Raw genomic sequence first — 14147 nt, 5'->3', positions numbered from 1 at the left:
ACGTCGTCATCGATACAAGGGATGTAGAGGAACGTCTTCATCGATACAAGCGATGTAGACGAACGTCGTCATCGATACAGGGGATGCATAGGAACGTTGTCATCGATACATTTGATGTAGAGGAACTTCGTCATTGATACAAAGGATGTACAGGAATGTCATCATTGATACAAGGGATGTACAGAAACATCGTCATCAATATAAGGGATGTAGAGAAACGTCGTCATCGATACAAGGGATGCATAGGAACACAGTCATCGATACAAGGGATGTACAGGAATGTTATCATCAATACAAGGGATGTACAGAAACGTCGTCATCGATACAAGGGATGTAGAGGAACGTCGTCATCGATACAAGGGATGCATAAGAACATAGTCATCGATACAAGGGATGTACAGGAATGTCATCATCAATACAAGGAATGTACAGAAATGTCGTCATCAATACAAGGGATGTAGAGGAATGTCGTCATCAATACAAGGGATGCATAGGAACATCGTCATCGATACAAGGGATGTACAGGAATGTCATAATCAATACAAGGGATGTACAGAAACGTCGTCATGGATACAAGGAATGTAGAGGAACGTTGTCATCGATACAAAGGATGCATAGGAACATCATCATTGATACAGGGGATGTACAGAAATGTCTTCATCGATACAAGGGATGTACAGAAACGTCATCATCGATAAAAGGGATGTAGAGGAACGTCATCATCAATACAAGGGATGCATAGGAACATAGTCATTGATACAAGGGATGCATAGGAACATAGTCATCGATGCAAGGGATGTACAGGAATGTCATCATCGATACAAGGGTGTCCCATCCTCGTCGCCAGTGTAACATCCAATAAATGAAAGATGGAACCTTATTTGCTGTGTCAGGATGTATGTTTATTCTTGGTAATCAAATAATCAAGTACAGCATTTAGATAAGGTAGTAATCCAGGTTCCAGTAAAGGTTAAGATATAGGCCCCACCGGGAGCAGCTGCCCTGCTGCTCAGCCTCCAAGGTAACTGACAGTACACTTCAAGATACACAGATAGAGCTAAGGATGACACCATAGAGACAGGCCGAGCAGCAGAGTACAAGAGACTAAGAAAGGACAAGAAAGAGAGAAGAGCAGGGAGAAGCAGGATACAACAAAGGGATGTACAGAAACGTTGTCATCGATACAAGGGATGTAGAGGAACGTCGTCATCTATACAAGGGATGCATAGGAACATAGTCATCGATACAAGGGATGCATAGGAACATAGTCATCGATACAAGCGATGCATTGTAACGTCGTCATTGATACAGGGGATGTACAGGAATATCATCATCGATACAAGGGATGTACAGGAACGTCGCCATCTATACAAGGGATGCACAGGACTGTCATCATCGATACAAGGGATGTACAGGAACGTCGCCATCTATACAAGGGATGCACAGGACTGTCATCATTGATACAAGGGATGTACAGGAATGTCATCATCGATACAAGAGAATACAACCCCAGAGTTAGGAAAAATTACCATCATGATTGCAACGCTCTTCGCTCTGGTTCCTTCTCCTTTAGAGCACCCATCCTTAAGCACGTGTCATGTTCCACCCATACATGGCAGTAGCATCATTTGGGAGCGGGGTTGGAATGGTTAGTGTGGTACAGGTAGGAGATGAGGAGGGTGCTTGAACAGTAGACACTTGGGCTGAGTCCCTGTAAACCTGTAAAAATTGGAAAGCGACAGCATCATTTCAAGAAGCTTTTGAGGTCATGTGTGTGTTGCAAGCATCCCTAACTAAAGGCCAGATGTACTATTCATTGCTCGCACAACACTGGTGGCAATATGCAACTACTATATATATATATATATATATATATATATATATATATATATATATATATATATATATATATATATATATATATATATATTCACTGAAAAAACCATAGGTTATAGACCATATATAGTTAGGAATTAGCATTTACAAAACCTTATTTTACTCACACAAAACCATTGAAATTCGCATATATAGTTAGTTGCACTAACTATATATCGCGCACCCGCAATCCACTGCTGATCATGTCACATATTACATCATTCATGACATGGTCAGTGACATCACTGATGACATCTCAAATGACATCACTGATGACATCTCAAATGACATCACTGATGACATCTCATTTGACATTACTGATCACATCACTGATGACATCATTCATGTGATAATACGATGAACCTCTTCAGACTCTAATATAACCTTAGATACACTCAGTGTAAACAGACACTCACAGACTGTCACTCATCCATGGAGTTACTCACACACCTAGTCAGTCATGCAAAGAATCAATCACACCTCCATTTCCTCAACTATACAGTTATAAATACCTTACTTATTCAAACATATACTAACACATATTTACTCTCTTATACAATCCCTGATACAAGTTCACAATGATCCATACAGCCACTCACACATTCACTGTCTCTTATGCACAGTTATTTATATATGTCAACTCTCACATGTACTGTGTTTTACATATGTACTTACTTTGACATGTAGCACTGAGATATCCATTCACTCACCAATACACTCATGCACACAGTCAACCGCCCATACAGCTGTTTCCACATGCACTTTTGAACCCATACATCTAGTGAATCAACTGCTCACACATCTATGCACAGAGTCATACACCTCCCAGCCACCCACACACACACTCAGTCTCCCATACAAATGCTTGGGCAACCAATCAATAACCCATATAGTTACTCATATAGCTACTGATCAACACATGCAGCAGTTTACAGAACAACAGACATAATGATGCACAAATTAAGACAGTTTAGTCACTAACCCATGCACTCAGTGAGACACATTTAATCACTCACTCATACAGTCAGTCATGCACCTACTAAATCCTTCATCCAGACACTTATACAACCACTCATTCTTCAATATGTAAGACATATTTTAACTTTACAGAAACATACAGTCACTGAATGTTGTCATCAGTGATGCCATCAGTGATGTCATTTGAGATGTCATCAGTGATGTCATCAGTGATGTCACTGACCATGTCATGAATGATGTAATATGTGACATGATCAGCAGTGGATTGCGGGTGCGCGATATATAGTTAGTGCAACTAACTATATATGCGAATTTCAATGGTTTTGTGTGAGTAAAATAAGGTTTTGTAAATGCTAATTCCTAACTATATATGGTCTATAACCTATGGTTTTTTCAGTGAATTTTCAAGGTTTTGTAAATGCTAATTCCTAACTATATATGGTCTATAACCTATGGTTTTTTCAGTGAATTTTCAAGGTTTTGTAAATGCTAATTCCTAACTATATATGGTCTATAACCTATGGTTTTTTCAGTAAATTTCAATGGTTTTTTAATAGCAAATATCAAAAGCTGTAAAATGGATTCTTCTTTTAAAGGAAAAATATATTTTATATGTATTTAATATAATTTTTTTTGTATATACATTTTTTGAGGGAACAAATTTATCAACTATCATGCTGAAGAAGAGTGTGGGGAAAAAAACAAAGAGGAGGACTAAGAGGAAAGAACAATCAGTTCAAAAATACAATTGCTTTAAAGCATGAAGTGCTTTTCCACACATTTACATTTAAATAACTCATATTAGAACATACAAAATATCTACAGAGGAGACGATGTACATTGAATTTTAGACTCTTCATTGGTACCTACATGTTGGTACTTACATCACCCACACAACACAACAGCTCTATTCAGAGCTACCCTACCTCAAAGCACTCTAAAATATTATTTTACTATTTCCCTTGGTTTTCCCCTTGTTACGCATTCCCGAATGCTACCCGGTGCGCGGACCGGGCGCTAACCGTGCGAAAATTTGAAAAAAAAGTTTTGTTTTTTTACATATATGGGCCTCCTCAGCCACCCTCAGAAAACCTAGGGGGTCAGGATATGTCTCCCGTGCCCCCTTATTCCCATTCCCAACATTGTTTATCCTCCATCTTGTGACTAAATTCGTCCGAAACACAAGATGGCGGACTCCCGTTACGCTACCGGTGAGCTACCCGGTTCGCGTACCGGGTAGCGCTACCACATCAATCATAGGGGGTCAGGAGGGGTCTACCTTGCCCCTTTCATTCATTTCCCCCTTCGTTTATTTCCACCTCTTGTCTCTCGATCCTACCGAGAGACAAGATGGCGGCCGCACCGGACTGTTTAGAATGTTGAGAGTCACCGGAGAGCCAATCCGCTTCTCCTCGCGAAGTTCCGTTACGCGTCTGGTACGCGAACCGGGGCGCTAACCGGGACGCTGTCACAGATATATATATTTTTTTGAAAGTTAATTTCTCAAAATCCACTGGAGCACATATCTTGAGACCTAGCAAAGGCACATCGGGCAAACAGTCTCTACAATTTTGCCAAGTTTCATAGAAATCCATTCAGCCGTTCGAGCTAAAAGTGAGTCTAACCGCCCTATGGAAAACTCAATGTTAAAAACACGTTTTGGGACCCCTCTTTTTTCTCGGCCCCCGCTTGACGAAACCCCCCCAAACTTTCAGGGGACGCTCAGAAACAAAATGTGCCATTTTCCTGAAAATTTCAGCCAATTCCGTCCATCAACGCCAAAGTTATTCAACATAGAATTTTCAGAAATCCTTATTCAAAAAAATCCTAACTATATATACCTACTGGCGACTGCCAGTAGGTAATATATATATATGTATATATATATATAACATTTCTATGGCAAAATGAAACCCCTCATTTTGTTCCTTTGCAAATTAAATGTTTTAAGTGTTAACACTTTATTCCAATCAAGATGACTTCAGGTGTGCCATACTTTTGTCATAAGTAAGACTGTTAGCGCTCTAGTTGTTCTTTAGAACACTCTGGGACATTCTGTCACTGGGCTATAGTTGGGCTACATCTGGCTGATATTTGGGCTACATTTGTTTTTTTTTGTCTCTGGTGGCCATCTTTGGGCTACATTGGGCTACATTGGGCTACATTTGGGCTCTAACGTATATATAGCCCAATGTAGCCCAATATATATTTTTCAAAGTTAATTTTCGTAAAAACCACTGGAGCATATATCTTGAGACATAGCAAAGGCACATCTGGCTACCAGTCCCTACAATGTTGCCAAGTTTTGTGGAAATCCATTCAGCCGTTCGAGCTAAAAGTGAGTCTAACCGCCCTATGGAAAACTCAATGTTAAAAACACGTTTTGGGACCCCTCTTTTTTCTCGGCCCCCGCTTGACGAAACCCCCCTCCCCCAAACTTTCAGGGGACGCTCAGAAACAAAATGTGCCATTTTCCTGAAAATTTCAGCCAATTCCGTCCATCAACGCCAAAGTTATTCAACATAGAATTTTCAGAAATCCCTATTCAAAAAAATCCTACTATATATACCTACTGGCGACTGCCAGTAGGTAATATATATATATATATATGTATATATATATATAACATTTCTATGGCAAAATGAAACCCCTCATTTTGTTCCTTTGCAAATTAAATGTTTTAAGTGTTAACACTTTATTCCAATCAAGATGACTTCAGGTGTGCCATCCTTTTGTCATAAGTAAGACTGTTTGCACTCTAGTTGTTCTTTAGAACACTCTGGGACATTCTGTCACTGGGCTATAGTTGGGCTACATCTGGCTGATATTTGGGCTACATTTGGCTACATTGGGCTACATTCAGCCGTTCGAGCTAAAAGTGAGTCTAACCGCCCTATGGAAAACTCAATGTTAAAAACACGTTTTGGGACCCCCCTTTTTTCTCGGCCCCCGCTTGACAAAACCCCCCCAAACTTTCAGGGGACGCTCAGAAACGAAATGTGCCATTTTCCTGAAAAGTTCAGCCAATTCCGTCCATCAACGCCAAAGTTATTCAACATAGAATTTTCAGAAATCCCTATTAAAAAAATCCTAACTATATATACCTACTGGCGACCGCCAGTAGGATATATATATATATATATATATATATATATATATATATATATATATATATATATATATATTCACTGAAAAAACCATAGGTTTCACACCAGTTATAGTTAGGAATTAGCATTTAAAAAACCTATCAAGTTCACTGAAAAAACCATAGGTTTAACACCAGTTATAGTTAGCTGGAAATTTTACTGACATAACATCTTGGAATCTGAAATTGTTCCCTTCCTTATGATTTTGTTCAACCAAATCCTTGTAGAAGGAGTAACCCCTCCGTTATCATGGGACAATGCCTCGATCACCCTTATTTTAAAACTTGGTAAATCTAAAGAGGCTTGTGGCTCTTATAGGCCAATTTCCATTATGAATGTGGATTACAAAATCTTTACCACAGTTTTATCAACTAGACTGGCCTCTATCACCCCCTCGGTTCTTCACTCGGATCAAAAGGGGTTTCTGGAAGGGAGACAACTTTACGAACTAACTTACGATCTGATTGGAGCCATAGATATCGCAACAACAAATAACTTACCATTGGCCGCCCTTACGCTAGACGCAACCAAGGCTTTCGACAGGGTTAATTGGGGATACCTGTCGGAGGCCTTGACCAAGTTTGGTGTGGGGGAAAGGTTCCGTAAGACAATAGGTCTCCTCTATAGTAATCCATCTGCCTGTCTCCTCGTTAATGGTGACCTGTCGAGCCCTTTTTCCATCTCTAGGGGCACCCGGCAGGGGTGCACGCTCTCTCCCTTGCTTTTTGATTTTTACATCGAGCCTTTTGCGCAACATCTAAGGGAGGAGATCACCATTAAACCTTTTTACTATCAAGGTTGGATGAGAAAGTTAGCATTATATGCCGATGATGTGCTTATATTAACATCCGAGGTCTCCACTGCTTTTCCGGCAAATTTTGAAACTAGCTAACGCATTCGGACAAATCTCGGGCTATGAGATTAATGCCGCGAAGACAGAAATGCTTATATGGAATGATGAGAATGCCGTAACTGAGTTGCAAGTAGGCAATTCACTGCGATATTTAGGCTTGACGATAGTCAAGGACATTAATAAACTTGTCCAAGTAAATCTGTCTTCAGTTCTTAAAGAGTGCCGTAAGCTTCTCCAATCTTGGTCACATTTGCCCCTTTCATTACTTGGTAGAGTTAATCTCATAAAAATGTCCATTCTCCCTAAAATTTCTTTTTTATTTAATACTAGTCCCTTACATTTTGATCATACTACCTTAACTAAATTCCAATCCAACATCTCATCCTTTATTTGGAATAACCATCTTCCACGTATTGCTTGGAAAAAAGTAAGACGGCGACGCAACAAGGGTGGATTAGCAGCACCAGATCTAAAAATGTATGCATGGGCCTTTCAATTATCCCATTCACGAATGTTGCTGAAGGTTCCTTTAGGTTCTGGGGTAGACCTTATGTACATGGCTATGCTGAATGGGGAAAAAATTAATCGTTCTGGTTTTCTTTTTAAGTTTGGTAACCCTAAGTTCTTTAAAAAAGTTAAACTGAAGACTCTACAAGGTCTGGCTAAAACTTGGGCTGAAGTCGCAAAATGTATTAAACTAAATTATTTTTGTGAAAAAACTCCGTTGTGGGGGCTACCTGAAAATCCTACCTGGCTTGACGATACTCTAGCTATCCCACTCAGACAGGCAGGTCTTGAAGTCTGGGGAGACCTCTTCTTCGAGGGGGATTTACTTTCATTGGAACACTTGCAAGCTAAGGTCGGCCCCAATCTTTCAAGATTTAAAGACCTACATATTCATAGTTGGACTGTGGCCTATAAAAACTCTACCGCTAATAGGAATACCCCTAAACTTGGAGGGCACAGTCAGCTTGTTTCTGATCTAGTAGTCTGCGAGCCAGCAAAAAAGGAAGTATCTAAATGGTATAACCTTATCTTGGAGGAGTCAGATGGAGATTTTATTCTACCGGTTTCAACATGGGGCTCAGTTCTGATGGATCAAAACTTGCAAAATCTTTGGATAACTTCTTTTGAACTATTGTGGAAAATTGTTAAACCATCCTGGCTTCGCAGAAACCATATCTTTACCCTCCATAGGGCATATTACTCCCCTCTTAGGTTATCTAAGTTCGTAGGAGGAGAGTTAGTGTCCTGTGCTAGATGTGGATTGACTGCTACATCAGACACACATATGTTCTTTGAATGCCCACTATTAACTAAATACTGGGAGGACATCAGAAACTATCTTACAGGATCACTGGGTAACCCTGTTACCATAGATCTGCCTTTAGTGATATTTGGGGTATCTGAAGGTCCACAAAACCCAGCCAAGTTTCTAGTATTCTATGCTATGCTGCTCGCAAGACGGGAGATATGCAGAAAATGGAAAGACTCTTCACCCCCTATATTTAGGGATTGGCAATCTTCAGTCTTGCAGACCTCCCGTATGGATTTGGCTAGATCTGGCAATCATAGCAAAAGGGCGTTTTGGTATCTACTTTCTTGGTTCCATTGATTCTTCCGGGGTTTTTTTTTTTTCTCTTTTTTTTTTTCCCGGGTCCTATGATTGATCTCCTATGGTACTTGAATATTTTGTGCCTATGGAACAGCCGCTAACCGGTTCATGCCCGGCCCCATAAATTACCCCAAGGTTTGCCGTAAATTCGGTAAATCACGGACCTCGTGCTTATTTGGAACACAGATGACAGCTGAGGGAAAAATGGCCCCTAGGAGACTCATGTCCCTTCCAGTTTACGAGATAAACTGAGACAGCTGTTTTTGTAATTCCTTTTGGTACTTTGTCTATATGGTGGTTATGAGGACAAAAAAAATAAAAATAAAAATAAAAATTAATTAACAATTAATTATAAGCAAATACCAATAAATACATTTACATATTTAATTAATTATAATTAATTATAATTAAATTACTTCCCACCCTATTCCCCTATAAACCCACAACCCACTACAGAATTAAATTACGCAAAATTTAAATAACATTAAATTCATTAATTAAATTACATTATAACATAAATAAACACTTTTAACACATAAAATACACTATAAATTATTATTAAAAGTTCTATATTTTTCTTAACCTATATTATGTACTACGATATTTTGACTATCTATATTTTAAAATTCTATATTACATTACTTACCTTCAAAACAATATTTTTGATGTCTATATTCTGTCTATTCGATATTCTGTCCAGCCTATATTCTGGACTCGATATTATGTCCATTCGATATTTTGTAGTCGATATTTTGTCTGTTTACCATGAATTCCCTTTCTTTTCTTTTAAGCATGTTTGGTTCTGTGTTCTGTGTGCATCTGTGAGTGTCCGTGTGTTTCTGACTGTGTCTCTGTCCATCCGTATGTGCATGCAAGGCCAATAGGTGATCCAAGCACTCTGCTGGCATTAGTGTCTGCTCTCACCTGCATCTTTCTAGTTTATAGAGCTGTATACTTATGGACATGCTGTTGATGTCTCTTTCTTTTTTCTTCATATGCAGTCAGGAAGCAGTCATGCAGGTTTCGCTCTGGCAAGGAAAGTTAGAGCAGGAAAGGTAATCCAATATTCAGAAAGATAGGCATGTGTGTGGCTGTTCACGTTGGTCCCCATGTAAGCTGTTCTTTAATAAACAAAAAAGGCTACTATCACAAACAACTAAAGAAATCTTCGGGTGGAGCTTTCTGGGAGGTGCTTCCATGGCTAGTGCCTGTCAGCCGGCTCAAAAAGAAACGCTACTCCTGCCCAGGGAGTAGCTCCACTCAACTCTAGGAGTTACAAAGCTCTGCTGAAAGGGAAAGATGCATCACTTTGTTGTACAGCATAGAGACGGCTGCTGCAGGGACGGGTGGTTGATTTTCCACAAAATTAGATCTGGGTACCTTTAAGAGACAAAGATGAGCATAGTATATTGGTGGTCTGCTACAAAGATCAGCGAGTAAATTGGTGGTCTGCTACAAAGATCCGCAGAGTATATTGGTGGTCTGCTACAAAGATCAGCGAGTATATTGGTGGTCTGCTACAAAGATCAGCGAGTATATTGGTGGTCTGCTACAAAGATCAGCTGAGTATATTGGCGGTCTGCTACAAAGATCCGCAGAGTATATTGGTGGTCTGCTACAAAGATCAGCTGAGTATATTGGCGGTCTGCTACAAAGATCCGCAGAGTATATTGGTGGTCTGCTACAAAGATCAGCAGAGTGTATTGGTGGTCTGCTACAAAGATCAGCTGAGTATATTGGTGGTCTGCTACAAAGATCCGCAGAGTATATTGGTGGTCTGCTACAAAGATCCGCAAAGTATATTGGTGGTCTGCTACAAAGATTAGCGAGTATATTGGTGGTCTGCTACAAAGATTAGCGAGTATATTGGTGGTCTGCTACAAAGATCAGCGAGTATATTGGTGGTCTGCTACAAAGATCAGCTGAGTATATTGGTGGTCTGCTACAAAGATCCGCAGAGTATATTGGTGGTCTGCTACAAAGATCCGCAAAGTATATTGGTGGTCTGCTACAAAGATTAACGAGTATATTGGTGGTCTGCTACAAAGATCAGCTGAGTATATTGGTGGTCTGCTACAAAGATCAGTGAGTATATTGGTGGTCTGCTACAAAGATCAGCGAGTATATTGGTAGTCTGCTACAAAGATCAGCGAGTATATTGGTGGTCTGCTACAAAGATCAGTGAGTATATTGGTGGTCTGCTACAAAGATCAGCAGAGTATATTGGTGGTCTGCTACAAAGATCCGCAGAGTATATTGGTGGTCTGCTACAAAGATCCGCAGAGTATATTGGTGGTCTGCTACAAAGATCAGCAGAGTATATTGGTGGTCTGCTACAAAGATCCGCAGAGTATATTGGTGGTCTGCTATAAAGATCCGCAGAGTATATTGGTGGTCTGCTACAAAGATCAGCAGAGTATATTGTTGGTCTGCTACAAAGATTAGCGAGTATATTGGTGGTCTGCTACAAAGATCCGCAGAGAATATTGTTGGTCTGCTACAAAGATTAGCGAGTATATTGGTTGTCTGCTACAAAGATCAGCTGAGTATATTGGTGGTCTGCTACAAAGATTAGCGAGTATATTGGTGGTCTGCTACAAAGATCAGCGAATATATTGGTGGTCTGCTACAAAGATCAGCTGAGTATATTGGTGGTCTGCTACAAAGATCAGCAGAGTGTATTGGTGGTCTGCTACAAAGATCCGCAGAGTATATTGGTGGTCTGCTACAAAGATCCGCAGAGTATATTGGTGGTCTGCTACAAAGATTAGCGAGTATATTGGTGGTCTGCTACAAAGATCAGCAGAGTATATTGGTGGTCTGCTACAAATATCAGCAGAGTATATTGGCGGTCTGCTACAAAGATCAGCGAGTATATTGGTGGTCTGCTACAAAGATCAGCAGAGTATATTGGTGGTCTGCTACAAAGATCAGCGAGTATATTGGTGGTCTGCTACAAAGATCAGCGAGTATATTGGTGGTGTGCTTCAAGGATCAGCAGAGTATATTGGTGGTCTGCTACAAAGATCAGCGAGTATATTTGTGGTCTGCTACAAAGATCAGCGAGTATATTGGTGGTCTGCTACAAAGATCAGCAGAGTATATTGGTGGTCTGCTACAAAGATCAGCGAGTATATTGGTGGTCTGCTACAAAGATCAGCGAGTATATTGGTGGTCTGCTACAAAGATCAGCGAGTATATTGGTGGTCTGCTACAAAGATCAGCAGAGTATATTGGTGGTCTGCTACAAAGATCAGCAGAGTATATTGTTGGTCTGCTACATAGATTAGCGAGTATATTGGTGGTCTGCTACAAAGATCAGTAGAGTATATTGTTGGTCTGCTACAAAGATCAGCTGAGTATATTGGTGGTCTGCTACAAAGATCAGCAGAGTGTATTGGTGGTCTGCTACAAAGATCCGCAGAGTATATTGGTGGTCTGCTACAAAGATCCGCAGAGTATATTGGTGGTCTGCTACAAAGATTAGCGAGTATATTGGTGGTCTGCTACAAAGATCAGCAGAGTATATTGGTGGTCTGCTACAAAGATCAGCGAGTATATTGGTGGTCTGCTACAAAGATCCGCAGAGTATATTGGTGGTCTGCTACAAAGATCCGCAGAGTATATTGGTGGTCTGCTACAAAGATTAGCGAGTATATTGGTGGTCTGCTACAAAGATCAGCAGAGTATATTGGTGGTCTGCTACAAATATCAGCAGAGTATATTGGCGGTCTGCTACAAAAATCAGCGAGTATATTGGTGGTCTGCTACAAAGATCAGCAGAGTATATTGGTGGTCTGCTACAAAGATCAGCGAGTATATTGGTGGTCTGCTACAAAGATCAGCGAGTATATTGGTGGTGTGCTTCAAGGATCAGCAGAGTATATTGGTGGTCTGCTACAAAGATCAGCGAGTATATTTGTGGTCTGCTACAAAGATCAGCGAGTATATTGTTGGTCTGCTACAAAGATCAGCAGAGTGTATTGGTGGTCTGCTACAAAGATCAACAGAGTGTATTGGTGGTCTGCTACAAAGATCAGTAGAGTATATTGGTGGTCTGCTACAAAGATCAGCGAGTATATTGGTGGTCTGCTACAAAGATCAGTAGAGTATATTGGTGGTCTGCTACAAAGATCAGCGAGTATATTGGTGGTCTGCTACAAAGATTAGCGAGTATATTGGTGGTCTGCTACAAAGATCAGCTGAGTATATTGGTGGTCTGCTACAAAGATCAGCTGAGTATATTGGTGGTCTGCTACAAAGATCAGCAAGTATATTGGTGGTCTGCTACAAAGATCAGCGAGTATATTGGTGGTCTGCTACAAAGATCAGCGAGTATATTGGTGGTCTGCTACAAAGATCAGCTCAGTATATTGGTGGTCTGCTACAAAAGATCCGCAGAGTATATTGGTGGTCTGCTACAAAGATCCGCAGAGTATATTGGTGGTCTGCTACAAAGATCAGCAGAGTATATTGTTGGTCTGCTACAAAGATTAGCGAGTATATTGGTGGTCTGCTACAAAGATCCGCAGAGAATATTGGTGGTCTGCTTCAAGGATCAGCGAGTATATTGGTGGTCTGCTACAAAGATCAGCAGAATATATTGTTGGTCTGCTACAAAGATTAGCGAGTATATTGGTGGTCTGCTACAAAGATCAGCTGAGTATATTGGTGGTCTGCTACAAAGATTAGCGAGTATATTGGTGGTCTGCTACAAAGATCAGCGAATATATTGGTGGTCTGCTACAAAGATCAGCAGAGTGTATTGGTGGTCTGCTACAAAGATCAGCAGAGTGTATTGGTGGTCTGCTACAAAGATCCGCAGAGTATATTGGTGGTCTGCTACAAAGATCCGCAGAGTATATTGGTGGTCTGCTACAAAGATTAGCGAGTATATTGGTGGTCTGCTACAAAGATCAGCAGAGTATATTGGTGGTCTGCTACAAAGATCAGCAGAGTATATTGGTGGTCTGCTACAAAGATCAGCAGAGTATATTGGCGGTCTGCTACAAAGATCAGCGAGTATATTGGTGGTCTGCTTCAAGGATCAGCAGAGTATATTGGTGGTCTGCTACAAAGATCAGCGAGTATATTGGTGATCTGCTACAAAGATCAGCGAGTATATTGGTGGTCTGCTTCAAGGATCAGCAGAGTATATTGGTGGTCTGCTACAAAGATCAGCGAGTATATTTGTGGTCTGCTACAAAGATCAGCGAGTATATTGGTGGTCTGCTACAAAGATCAGCGAGTATATTGGTGGTCTGCTACAAAGATCAGCAGAGTATATTGGTGGTCTGCTACAAAGATCAGTAGAGTATATTGGTGGTCTGCTACAAAGATCAGCAGAGTATATTGTTGGTCTGCTACAAAGATTAGCGAGTATATTGGTGGTCTGCTACAAAGATCAGCTGAGTATATTGGTGGTCTGCTACAAAGATTAGCGAGTATATTGGTGGTCTGCTACAAAGATCAGCGAATATATTGGTGGTCTGCTACAAAGATCAGCAGAGTGTATTGGTGGTCTGCTACAAAGATCAGCAGAGTGTATTGGTGGTCTGCTACAAAGATCCGCAGAGTATATTGGTGGTCTGCTACAAAGATCCGCAGAGTATATTGGTGGTCTGCTACAAAGATTAGCGAGTATATTGGTGGTCTGCTACAAAGATCAGCAGAGTATATT

The 14147-nt window shown here is 40.5% G+C and overlaps 1 protein-coding gene across 1 annotated transcript in view; it reads left to right on the top strand.

Annotated features, from left to right (window-relative positions):
- The window catches only part of SPAG17 (sperm associated antigen 17), a 1900597-nt gene that overhangs the window by 1633542 nt on the left and 252908 nt on the right, over positions 1-14147 (top strand). The window contains exon 42 of the mRNA XM_086935838.1: positions 9469-9522. Coding sequence (XP_086791964.1) covers positions 9469-9522 — 54 coding nt within the window. The remainder of the gene's footprint in view (positions 1-9468; positions 9523-14147) is intronic.

The sequence above is a fragment of the Lissotriton vulgaris genome, chromosome 8 (genome assembly GCF_964263255.1).
Source record: "Lissotriton vulgaris chromosome 8, aLisVul1.2, whole genome shotgun sequence".
Classification (NCBI taxonomy): Eukaryota; Metazoa; Chordata; class Amphibia; order Caudata; family Salamandridae; genus Lissotriton; species Lissotriton vulgaris.
This window is presented reverse-complemented; position numbering and strand designations above follow the sequence as displayed.